Below are 12,783 nucleotides of genomic sequence, written 5' to 3' on the forward strand. Positions count from 1 at the left end.
GAGAGGGAGGGATATCTATCTTGCTCACTCCCCAGATGCCCACAACAGCTGAGACTGGGACAGACCAAAGCCGGGCGCCAGGAGCTCCATCTGGATCTCAGGTCTGCTACGTGGATGGTGGCAGGAATGCAGCTGCCTGAGCCGTGACTGCCGCCTCAGAGGGTGTCAGCAGGAAGCTGGGGTCACCCCCAGGCTCTCCAGACATGGGACGTGGGAGTCCCCAGCAGCGTCTGAACCGCTGCACCCAGTGCCCTCCCGCGTGACTGGCATTGGTAACTTCAGGATTCTCAAAAAGCAAACCAGTCACCTCTTGCTCACAAAAGGCCCTACTTCTTGGGACACCTTCTCCTGAGCTCCCACAAGCCTGATTACCCCCCGCCCCCCAGTCACAGGAGCTCCTGGGTCTCCACTCCAGTTCCCACGTTATTTGCTGCAAACCACTGCCCTCTGACGGCGTGCTTCGTCCATGTTCCCCGGAGGTAATGGCCGGTCCATGTTCCCCAGAGGTAATGGCCGATCCAGTTCCCCACCAGAAGGGAAGCTTCGTGAGAACAGGGATGCTCCTGTACCCTGGGCCTCATCTGGTGTGCGCGTGGGTGGCCCTCAGCACCTATCTGGGGAACAGGTGGACGAAGGGGCTGATGAGCCATCTGTCTTCCCCCTCCTGGAAGCTACGAAATGCGGGGACTCCATCTGCCCCGTCCTTTGCTCTGGTGGGCTGAGCAGGTGCACTGTGCTGTAGAGGGTTGTGTCACCGAGACCAAAGCTCACTGGGCCCAGGCAGTGGCATGAGCACCAATCTGCTGGGGCAGAGGGAGCTGAAGGCAGGCTGTTCCGATCTCCAGGGTTTAAGAAAGACCCACACAAGGCTCTCAGATGCACTGGAGCTTGGCAGTCCCAGACGGCGTGCGGACAAGCAGGGGACCTAATCCGGGGCTACCCCACCCTCGTGCTGTAACCCATGATGAAGTTGTGATACTCAACTGCATTACAGATCAGCAGGCCCCGAGAGATTAGGCCACAGACCCCAGGCCACACAGCAAGGAGCGGTGACACCAGAGTCACCAGTTACTGCCAGCCAGAGTGCTCAGGGCATTTTAGATGGCTGAGGTCACAGGGGCAGTGGACAGGACTTGAGCGTGTGTGGGGGCAGCTTGGAAAACCCGGACCTGCTCGCGTGTCAGGCAGAGGTCTCCGGGAGTCAGGAGACTCAGGCTCCAGCCCTGGCTCGGCCCGTTTCTACAACGCCAGTGCTTCTCCCTCAGCCCCAGGCTCAGCATCTGTACCGTGGGGCCACGCTGGCAACTGCTCTGTGGGGGACTGAGAAGCCCAACACGAAGGCAAGGCATTACGGCGCTGGGGGGCCGATGCTCCGAGCAATAGGAGGAGAGCTGGGGACCTGACCCCCGGGGCTGGTCATTTCCGCTGGAGGCGAATATGGAAACAAGTTCAGCAAAGGAGCTCCTGGGGATCTGGTGTCCCCCGAGACCACCCCTCGGGGCTCCTCGCTGAGCACTCCTGGGTGGAATGCAGGCGCGGGGGAGCACGGGGCCGCCCCTCCCCCCTCGGCGGCTGGGCAGGCACGCGGCCCCATCCACACGGGTGTACATTTCCTCGGTTTTATTATTACAAATGCCCCCGGGCTCTCACGCTGCAGGGTTTGGGGTTCTGCGTGCTCTACACACCCTTGCTTTTCTACCTGGATAGAGCCACAGAGAAGCGTCCAAGCCACACGTAGATGCGAGACACATCTGACAGAAGAGTTCCACTCCTAGCTTATAACGACACCATTTCCCCAGCCAGGCAAGAGCTTTGCAAAACTACACCAGCCTCCCCGGAACACTGACTTGCTCGGGTCACATCCTCGGAGCTCTAAATCCTGCAGCTCCCTCTTCCAGGCGCTTGGCACAGGCGGAGGATTCCAGGCTCGGGACTGGGCCTTTCTGGAAGTGACGATCAGGCGGTGGGCGGCATCCCAGTCTTTGCAAGTAGCCGTGTTTGGAGGCCGCAAAAAATAAAAGACTTCTCTCCCTCCTGCCCTCACTGCCCAAGGCTCAGGTCTCATAGGGTGCGGGCCATGTACACTGAAGGGTGATATTTGGTTTCCAAAACAGTCTCTTTGGCAAACAAAGATGCTGGTGGGAAGCTGCCACGGTGCCTTCCTCCTGTGGTCCGCCGCGTTAGTGCTTCATCCTCTCCAATAGCCTCTGATAGACAGGGGCTGGGGAAGAGCAGGGTGAAAGGTGAGAAAGCGCACGCCCTCCCACCGCTGTCTCCCAGCACTGCAGAACCCTGGGGAAGGGGCTGAGCAGCCTCCTGCCATGCTCACAGCAGGTGCTTTTTCGTTAGTGAAATCTCCCATCCCCATGTCTGATGTTCTGGGATTTTCCATGTCTACCAGTTTGGAATCACTTCCTTGCCAGGGGTCCTGAAAGCCCCCTGCAATATTCCCAAAGCCAGAGCTCACTTTAACCTCAAAAGGTTGTTACTGTTTTAATATCTCCATCGTACAGAGAGAGGCCTGGGGCTTTGGGTCTGGCCCTAAAGGCCAGGCTCGTTTTACTGCACCAGGATGCTCTTAGCTACATGAAACTGGTGGCAGGTTTGGACCCACATAGATCTGCAAGGACTCGGAGCCATGATCACACTTACCTAGTCGCACGGACCTCTGGGAAGCCTGAAAGAAAATGCAAGGCATCAGGTTTTGTGGGAAGACCGCACCTGCACGTGCCTACCGCTTCCTCTATTCAGGACAAATGCCAGGGCAAGGAAGAGGAGGGGCCAGGGGAACCAATGGGGCCCCGGAGCCCCTTTTTGGCCTCAGCAGCCCCAGGCTGTGCAGGCTTAGGAAGCCAGCAGCACTGCCTGGGCTCTTTCCACGGAATTGCAGAGATCAGGGCTGAAGATGTCCCAACGGCGTGGGCAAAGTTTTGTGAGCGGCCTGGGAGGACAGCCAAGGGAGACAGGCACAGGTGAGCCCCTCCACGGGCCGGGGCAGAGGACCCCGTCACGCTCAGGCCCGGCCTGGCCCCAGCACGTGTCTTACCCTGGAAAACGCCGACGCCTGTTTGAAGATTTCCAGAGCGGAGTCTGCGAGTTCGTCCCCGCGTTCCTGAGGTCTGTTGGCTGCAGAGGACAGAAAAGGCAGCCATGGTAAGAGGGAGGAGCCATCAGCACAGCACTCCTGCTGATGTGACTGACAGCTGGGTGGGTGCTGCTGGAGTCTCTGGGTCCCCTTTGCAAATGAATTCTTCCTCTAGAGCCTTTCACAACTCCTGGTGGAATCTGGCCCAGAACCAGCTCTGAAAAGGTTGCAAGTGAGGGGGGAGGAAGAGGGACTGACTTTTAACTACACTGCAGCTCAACACAAAGCCTGAGACCAGCAGCCACACGTTGGCAGGCAACCGGGCCGTGTCTGGGTGGGGCTAAGAAAGCCAGGCGATTCTGCAAGGAGAAATGTGTCCTCCAGGCCCTCGGGTCGGGTTGTGTGTTAGAAACCAAGGGCTCTCAGGCCACTCCTCAACCAGACACAGGAGTGTGGCCACGTGGCCACAGCGTGGGGGTCACAGCGACACGTGCTCTCATCTCTGCTCTCCTCTTGAGCACCGGCTGCCCCAAGGCCGAAGCACCAGCTGTGGAGGCAGGTGGCACCTTAGGGCCTTACCTGGAGGCTGCAGAACGCTGGTGATGGCATAGACCACGCCATTTGTGGCCATGATGTCACTTTCAGCAACAGGCTCCTTGTTGACACTCACCGCATTGTTTTTCTAAGACAGAGAGACAAGAACTGTTGGTGGGAGGGCAGACGTTGTTCACTCAGCAAATGTTTGCTGGGCGCTTACCCAAGCCAGGTCCTGAGTGCATACTGGGGATGCTCTGGCGAATGCAAAGGTCCCTGCCTTCCGTAGACCTTCGGTCTGGTGGATTAGCCCAGCCCCTTGTGTGGGTTCAGCACATGGCAATTTACAGAACACTCTGTTGGGTTAGCTACCTAACCCTCACCGTGCCATGTGGTAAGGAGAGCAGGCACTACTGTTCCCCTTAATGCAGGAGCAAACGGACGCAAGACAGGGAAAGGAAAGGGAATAGCTGAGAACGGAAACCAGACCTCCAGCGCCCAGCTCCGGACACCAGGTTCTCTCCAATTCTCCTGGATGCACCACTTAAGATTTTCTCCCAGGGGCCACCCCCCCCCCCTTTTGTCCCCCACTCAGGGTAAACCTCTCCCAGGCCGTCCTGACTGGCCAGGTAGCAGATGGAAAGGGGAAGGGGCGCTGAGGCTTGCAGCAGACAGAACCCCAACACCTGGAACTCCATGCTGGGAGTCTCAGGGACCTGCACATGCTGAACAAGTCATCCCCATGCCTACTTCCCTCTGTTGTTCCCCTGCTCCTAAGGGAAACTGGGAAGCCAGCTCTGGAGAGAGGAGCAGGGAACAGAAGCCAGGCACAGGGTGACGTGCAGTCCTTCCCTAGGGAGGTCTCGGGAGGGGTTGGCTGGCTGCTCTCCCCCCGAGGGAGGGGCGCTCTGAGCACAGCTCCAAAGGGCAATATGCTTCTCAGCAGGCAGAGCAAGAGAAGGCTCGTGGAGCCAGCACCTGAGCTGCAGAGGCTCCTGGGAAGTCTGGCTCAGGGTGCAGCCCAGTGAGCCCCATGTTGGGGGGTGGGAGGGGTGACGACAAACCATGGGTGATTGCCTGCCATCTCCCTAAGGGAGGGGAGACCTGGCAGCCGCTCCCAGATGCCTCAGTGTCCTGTAAGCCTGGGTGCTCTTACTCGTGCCTATCACCTCGCACCCTCACTTGAGTTCCTGGAAGGCCCCATACGCTTCTCTCCCTCTCTTTGGACACACGGCACTCAGAGACCCAGGATGCATCTTAATGGCTTGGTGGGTGCCCAATGCCATCCCCAGCTGAGATGTACCCGGTGCTGAAGCGCACCAGCCTCGTGACTCGCAGGCCACTCACCGAGCTGACTTCTAGCTTGTCGCCCTGGAGGGACTTCAGCCGCACCAGGGTCCCGATGCCCCCGCTCACCAGGATTTCTTCGCCCACGTGGTATTTCAGGATGTCAGCAAGTTCCTTGGCATTTCCTGCAGGTTTGTCAGAAAAGGAGGCAGAGTTGGTCCCAGGGTTGGTACTGGGTGTGGTCAGGGAGGGCCCAAGGGAGACGAGGCAAATGGTCACCCCGTCCAGTAACAAGCGGTCACTGAGCACCCACGGCGCGCTCTCTGACCCACTGCCTGCCTGGTGGGTGGCAGACACAAGGCGGTGAATCTGCCCGTGCAGCCGTGGGCTGCTGGCTTCATCGCAGGCAGAGAAGGGGTTAATCCATACTCCGGTGCGGGCATGACTCATGGTTCCATGAGCTAAATATTTGCCTGGGAAGCCAGGGACGTTTCCTGCACCAGCATCTGGGACATGTCATCACCAGTGAGGCTCCCGCCGCTTGTAACACGGTAGTGAAATATTTACACATTCTGCCCTCAAGTGCGTATTCGTCAGACGGCTGTTTCCTGCAGGGAGGACTTGAAAGAGCCAACAGCCGCGGAGCCGATGAGGTCAGGGCCGAGGGGGGTTCCCTCCGCGGCGGCATCACTCCCCGTCACGTCTCAGCGTTCCTTCCAGCCCACGTCAGCCTCTCCCCCAGCCATGAAGGCATCCGACGGCTCAAGAGGTGCACAGGCTTTTCCCAAATTAAGTGCGGCAGGCGATGGCGGAAGCTGCCAGCTGTCTCAGCTCTCGGATATTCTCGCTCTCAGACAGATGTCTGGGTCACCCCAGGGCTTGCGGATGGCTATTTCCAGCATCTCAGAATCGGGAAAGGTTAAGGCACTCTGCAGGGCTCTTTTGATTATCAACAAATCCATCTTGGCACCAGTGGGTGGAGCCCCTGGGCACTGAGTGACTTCCACCCTGCTTCCCTGGTTGGGGAGCTCTGCCTTGGAGGTACAGCAGGCTGCTTTCTGTGCATACCGCAGGGGTACCCAGACCTACCAACCCTGCCTGCAGGCCCTGGGGGCGGGGGTGTCTGGGAAGCCTGCCTTGAGCCCCTCCTCTGCCCCCACACAACCGAACAGGACAGGGCCGCAGAGCGGGCTCGGGCCACCTGGCCGAGTCCTCCATTCCGGCCAGAGAGAGGATGGGGAGTTTGTGCTGGGAGTGAACTTCTCCCCTGACTCAGGAACAGGCGTCAGCGTCACAGACACAGGCCCCGAAACAGGGCGGGGTGGGCGGCATGGGCCCAGGTCCTTCCTCTTCCTCACACTCGCCTTTCTGTGAGAGTGGCCCTGTCTCCCGTGGGCCTGCATCGGAGCTGAAAACCACAACTCCCACCCCACCTTGCTGTCACTCCAGCTGTTACTCACCGGGGACACGTGCCCACGACACAGTGAGCAAAGCTCAGAGGTGAGCAGCTGCCAGAGGTCACTCAGCAGGGAAATGCCTAGGCCAGGGTTTGCACCTGCTCTCAGGGAGCGCAGGAGCCCACGCCTGTGACCACCCTCAGCTCAGTGTGCCAAGGCCACCACCAGCTTCATGGATGGCAGGGGTGGGGTGGGAGAGCTTCACCATCACTGTACTTGCAGGTCCCCAGCGGGGAAACACACCTCCGTGACTGTGCCTCACTCTCCCCTGCCTGCTTGGTGGCTTCAGCATCCCGCTCCTTGGGGTCCTGCTTTAGCCAACGAGAGGCCTGGCAGGCTGGGGAGCCTAGTTGCCCCCTTGCCGTGGCTCTGACAGCAGCTGCTGTCCGTGGCACAAGCCCTCCTGGGTTCCTGCCCTTGCCCTGGCCTGGGAATGGTAGAAACTTCTGGGGGGGGGGGGTCATCATCCTTTGTTGGTCATGCAGCCCCACCCAGGCTTCTACAAATAGTCCCATCATTCAATTCTCAGCATCAACCCCTTGGAATGCGCCACCTGGGCCCCGTGGGGGCCCTGAGGACCAGTGCTGGGAAAGCAGAAAGATGGGCTGAGCCGGTCTTTACCCAACAGTTTGTTCAGCTCTCCTGGTGGCAGGGCTTGGAAGGCTTCGTTGGTGGGAGCGAAGACGGTGTAGGCCCCTTCCCGGTTGAGGGTCTCAGTCAGCCCTGCGGACTGGATGGCGGCCACCAGCATGCTGTGGGCACACACGGAGACGGTGTCACTGGCCTGTGGCTGACCCCTCCTCACCATGGTGGGTCATGGAGCCCGAGCACCAGGGAGCACAGCCTGCTGGTCTCCATGCCCTCCCTGTCCCACCTGCAGCTTCCCTCGCACCAGCACAAATGCCCTGCTCAGGCAAATGGCCCCAAGTCAGAGGCCAGAGTGGGGAGAGGTCAGAGGCATGGTGACCAGGAGCCTGGCTGAGCCATGGGACACGGGCGGCAGTGTGTGGTTCTGGGGAGTACCCACGTTGCTAGGTCTTTGTGCAGGTGGCTGAAGTCACTGACAGGGAAATGCTCAACACGTCAGCACCCAGTAGGGAATGAGCAAGTCAGGGACAGAGAAGGCCGGACTGGGAACGAGCTGGCCAGGGGCTGCAGCTGTCCTGAGCAAGTTCTGCACAGAGAGCAGGACACTTGCCGCCCACCTGCTCTGGTGACAGCCCGCTCTCCCCTGCCCCAAAGGTGAGGGCGACACTCCCCGAAGCGGCCCTTCTGCCCTACTTGTGCTGTCTGGGGCACTCGTCCCTCAGCATCCCCCGCCTAACAGGTGACACCGGCGCACGCCACTGTTAGCTGAAGCCCCTGCAGGGAGGGAGGCTGGCAGAGAGCTGAGGCCCAGCCCCTGGCCCTGGCGTGAGCACGAGGCAGGAGCCCACCCTGGCCTGGGTCTGGTTACCTAAAGCGGTTGTCCCCCTTCAGGACGTCCATGACGGTGCCCACTGGGGGCGTCAGCATCCGGTCCATGATGAACAGCGTCCCGTACCTCCCCCTCTTGTCATGGGCAGCGATGCAGCTGTTCTCAATGCACAGGCTCTGCACAGAACAGGGCCGGGGGTGGGGCAGAAAGGGCTGGTTATGCTCCCCGGCAGGGGCCTCCCAGTTCGCTCCAGGCCTGTGCTGACAGCACAAAGACCAGTGGACACTCATGGGGAGGGGGCAGCAAGAATGGGCTGTATTTCCCCAGGAGGAAAAACAGTAAACTTAGTGTTCCTTCTCAGGCAAGGAACGGCCACGAGGCCCCAGAGCATCCACCACACGTGAGGCTTTGACAATGGTCAAATCAGTCCATCAAGTCCACTGATTCATTGATTCAACAGACCACGCTGGCTGGTCCCAGGCAGAGGCTACGCTGAATTTAATTGAATTGTGCTTCCTATTTAATTCCAGGTGCCTGTTGCCTTTGAAAACAGGGAAGAGACAGTAGGGGAGAGAGAAGAGAACCTGTGAAGGTTCAGGGAGGCTGTGCTTTGGTTCTGCCAGCGTCTCTTCCTGTAAGCTAAGAGGCACTCACAACCTCCCCCACGTTGTGCCGCAACGCCGGCATCCCACATGACAACCGGTGCGAGTCCCAGCTACTTCACTTCTGATCCAGCTCCCTGCGAGTGTGCCTGGGAATGCTGCAGGAGATGTCCTAAATGTTCGGACCCCCACACCCACGTGGGAGACCCACATGGAGCTCCAGGCCCCTAACTTCAGCCTGGTGCAGCCCTGGGCTGTGTGGTCGTTTGGGGAATGAACCAGTGTACGGAAGACCTCTCTCTCTAACTCTGCCTTTCAAATAAATACATAAGTCTTAGAGAAGTCAACAAAAATGTCCATCCCTCTGACCATGTATTATCCCCTTGAGTTCAGGGTGGCTCAGCTGCTTAACAACCCGGCCAGAGGCGTGTGGATTATTTTCAAAGGCCTCCAGAACAGGAGGTGCCACTCCATCTGCAGGACCTCACGTGGTATCGTACGTGCTTTCCAGAAACGACTGCTTCCCTTAGCAGAAGCCGTTCTCGCACAAACTCTGGCCATGGAAGACATCTTCTTTTATCCTAATACAACTTCCACTTCTCAGGGCTGAGCCCACCAGGGAGTAAGACCGAGGGCCCAGAACTTACGTTACGATAAACAAAAACTCTCAGCTTTTTGCCTCCCAGCGTGTCCAAGGTCTGTCCGTGGTACAGATATTTGGAGGCCAGCTGGTCTTTAACAATGTGGTTCAGAAGCAAACTCTTCGTGGAGGCATCGATGGGAGGGGCTCCCTCTGCAAGAGAAGCTGGGGTTAGGTGCAGAGAGCCAGGCTCCTGGAGTAGGAGAACGAGGCGGGGCGGGGCAGGGGGTCAGGCAAGTGCAGGGAAAAGCCCGGCCCCGCCTGAGTTGGGAATGATGATTGGGAAATGAAATGAGGCTGCCAACATGCCTTCACATCTGGCATCATCTGTGAAGAGAAGGCGCTGAAAATGGAGGGTGTTTGGAGCGGCGCCCTGGGAGGGAGGGGAAGGCGCGCATACAGCTCGGCCCCTTCTCTGTCGCCCGCGTGGCTGCAGCTCCGTTGTCTCCTCACTCAGACCTCCTGACTACACCCTGGCAACTGACCTTACTAACAAAAGGCAAGGGAGGGGCGAGCGTTTGCCAAGCAGTCAAACCCCGACTTGAGATGCCCACGTCCCCTATGAGAGTGCCTGTGTTTGAGTCCTGACTCCGTTCTCTATTCCAGCTTCCTGCTACGTGCACCCTGGGAGGCAGCAGGTAAGGGCTCAGGGGACTGAGTCTGCCACCCCCATGGGAGACCTGGACCGAGTTTGCGGTTCCTGGCTTAGCTTGGCACAGCCTGCCTGTTGGAGACATTCGCAGAGTGAATCAGAGGATGGAAGACTGCTCTCTGTCTCCTTTGCTTTTCACATAAACAATTAAAACAAACAAACAAAAACCGCAAGGGAGAGCTCTGCTCCCCAGAGGCATCTGGGCTCCGAAGGGAACAACAGCGCCCCCTACAGTTCCTGCTGCAGTTGCTCCTGCTTTGGTGGAACTGGCTGGGGATCCGAACATTACACTGCAGAGGGTGGCAGAAAAGACAGCTGCCTCCAGGGACAAAACCCCAGGACTGCTTCCCTCAGGTTACCTTCGAATACAGAATTCAGGGGGGCCAGGAGGGTGAGCCGCTCATTTCCAGAGAGGTGAGTGCCGAGGCCAGCTTGTCCGAAAAGGTCGATGGCCGTGGAGACGTCGGACCCTGCAGCCAGCTCTGACAGCGTCTTGGCTACGAGCGCAGAGAGAGCAGGTTCAAAAGTTAAAAGTCCTGTTTTCACTTAGCGGTCATCCACCCAATGCATGATACGCAGCAGCAGGAGTGTCAGCTCGCAAGTCAACAGCCCCGCCGATGACTGCGGGTCCAGCGGGTCTGTCAGCAGAGGGCAGTGGCCCACCTGGGAGGTGAGGTGAGCTTCAGTTCTGCCCCAGGCCCTGGGCACAGGGTGGTCAGGGCACCGCCTAATGTGGGGGCAGAAGGCAGCTTCCAAAGAGCACGTAAAGTCTTCTGTGACCACTCTGGTGGGGAGTTTCGCTTTTTTCCCTGTGAGATTCCCTCCCTCACGGGCAGGAGGCCCCCCGAGATTCCCGAATGGGACTAGGACGCTGCATGAGCACCGGCCAAGGTCTGTTCATGGGGCAGTGAGCCTAGGGAGTCCATCAAATCACTTGTTCTGGCCCTGCCAAGGCAACCACAGGTGGGGCTCAAAACTCAATAAACAGAGCAGGCTCATTTTTAACTTGAAGATTCTATATGGCCTGCAAATGATGTCCTAAGTATCAAAATGGCCCTTGGCAGAAAATTGGTTCCCCACCCCTGGGCACTATGTAGAAAGCAAATGCCCTGAGGGCAGCATATGGCCCTCCATGGCCCTCCCAGCAGACAGGCCTTCTGAGAGCTTTCTGTGATTGGGACTCCCTCCCCAGACACCGTCAGTGGTTCCCCACTGCCTCCAAGGCAATGCTGGGCCCACCGTGCTCGGGGCTCAAGACTCTTCAGGATCTTTCAGTGGCTAAGAAGCTCTGGGCTGGGCCCAAGGGGGGAAGTGGCCCCACAGATTCCCGCATGCCCCCACCCCTATGGCCAGGGGTGGCAGAAAGGACCGTGGGCCAGACAGGACCAAGGTTGCCTGAGGCCTGGCTCACCGGAGTCAGGGATGAGCAGCTCGTCGATGAAGTGAATGACACCGTTGGTGGCCAAGACATCTTTATTGGAGATGATGGCCTTGCCGTTGATGGTGAGCATGTCCCCGCTGCAGCCCACCTCCAGCGTGGTGCCCTCCAGGGTCTCCATGGACAGCCCAGCGACGATGGCTTCAGCACACATGGCTGACTTCAGGATGTGGTTGTTCAGCAGGTCTGGAGGCCAAACAGGACACAGGTAAGTCTCAGCTGCTCCAGGCTGCCCTGGCTGGGGGTGGGGCAGAGCTGGGGCACCACAGGGCTCAGCGGTCAGGCAGCTGGACAAGTCCCTTGGCCTCTCTGAGTCTCTCCTTGCTCCTCGGGTGAGAGGAGGCAGGAGGAGCATCTGCCCCCCAGCCCGGGGCTGGGACAGCGTGAGATCCTGAGCATCAAGCCCTCAGCAGAGGTTGGCAATTAGCTTGTTAGAACCTGACCTTCGGGCTCTAATTAGTGCCCCAACTTCAGGGAGAAAGGAAACACTTTCCGAGTCTACTGTGGGATTTTTAAACAAAATCTACTGACCTTCAAAAAAAAAAATGCAAAATGTCAGAGGAAGACTGCAGCAAATGACAACCTTGAATTATCTGCAGATTTTCTTCCTACAGATTTTCTTCCATTGACCCGAGGGTCTGCTGGTCGTAGAGGCTGGGAATGGTGCTAAGACATGGCCTTGGCCGTCCCATTCACCACACCATAAACAACACACAGTTCTTTATTTGCTTGCCCAAGTGCCACGTGAGCAGACGGCTCTAACCCAGTCATGGCTGTTGCTGGCATCCATCAGCCCCAGGCTGGACAGTGGAAGCTACAAGGGTGGCCAGCAAGAACCTGCCCCAGCGAAGGTCCCGCCCAGGCCCAGCGGGCTCCCGCACTGCTGCTCACCGAGTTCAGCAGGGCCCAGGGCGCGCTCACCGCAGAAGCGAGCTTCTATCTGCCCCGGAGTGTGGGAACCAAAACTGCGCCATCACGGACAGAAGGAAGCTCTGAGGTCTTGCAGAGGCACCGCCTCCGGCACACAGCCCCGAAGTCAGTGCTGATGGTAACAGCCAGAGGGGCAGAGGCAGGACAGCAAGCATGACAACGCACCCTCCACAAGAGGCCTTGAGGGGTTTCTGGAAGGGGACCTGAAGCCCCAGGTCCGGTAGCAGAGAGCAGGGCCAGGATGGGGAGCGCCGGGCTGCTGCTCGCCTGCCTGCAACCCTGCCGGCAGCAACGGGAGCCTGAACGGGGGACCTGTGACCTTCTTCCTTCAAGGCCTCAGCCACAGCGGTGCACAGAGGGTGCTAGCTCTGAGCAAACTGGCCACTGAGCAGGAAATTAGACGACTTTCTTTCCTTAGAGTTTACAATGAGTGACGGTACCCAGGAAGATAAAAATGGGCTCTTCACAAAACATGTTTTAATGAGGCACACATCTCAGAAATGGAAGCAAAACACACAGAGAGGCACCTGAGTACCTCCTGCCCAGGAGGCCTTGGGACCCTGGGGGCCACTTGGCCCCAGCCCCGCCCTCCTTCTCGGGCTGCACGGTGAGGATCTGCCTGGCACTCCCGACTCACAGCTCAAGGGCCTGGTACTGCTGTGCCCAGGAGGCTTGAACTTCCTTGCAGGCCACATGGCCCTGTGCCCACCTCTGAGGCTTCAGCCTGGCACAGAGCAGGCA

General features: G+C 58.7%; 1 protein-coding gene across 1 annotated transcript in view; it reads right to left on the minus strand.

Annotated features, from left to right (window-relative positions):
- Positions 1-1,605: 1,605 nt before the first annotated feature.
- The window catches only part of TGFBI (transforming growth factor beta induced), a 29,490-nt gene continuing 18,312 nt past the window's right edge, over positions 1,606-12,783 (minus strand). Inside the window, exons 8-17 of the mRNA XM_062189100.1 lie at positions 11,086-11,298; positions 10,034-10,171; positions 9,030-9,175; positions 7,820-7,956; positions 6,985-7,115; positions 4,967-5,091; positions 3,665-3,767; positions 3,047-3,126; positions 2,653-2,677; positions 1,606-2,221 (exon numbers count right to left, since the gene is read on the minus strand). Of these exons, the coding sequence (XP_062045084.1) occupies positions 2,181-2,221; positions 2,653-2,677; positions 3,047-3,126; positions 3,665-3,767; positions 4,967-5,091; positions 6,985-7,115; positions 7,820-7,956; positions 9,030-9,175; positions 10,034-10,171; positions 11,086-11,298 (1,139 nt within the window). The 3' untranslated portion in view covers positions 1,606-2,180. The remainder of the gene's footprint in view (positions 2,222-2,652; positions 2,678-3,046; positions 3,127-3,664; positions 3,768-4,966; positions 5,092-6,984; positions 7,116-7,819; positions 7,957-9,029; positions 9,176-10,033; positions 10,172-11,085; positions 11,299-12,783) is intronic.

This window comes from Lepus europaeus, chromosome 4, assembly GCF_033115175.1.
Source record: "Lepus europaeus isolate LE1 chromosome 4, mLepTim1.pri, whole genome shotgun sequence".
In the NCBI taxonomy this organism is placed as follows: domain Eukaryota; kingdom Metazoa; phylum Chordata; class Mammalia; order Lagomorpha; family Leporidae; genus Lepus; species Lepus europaeus.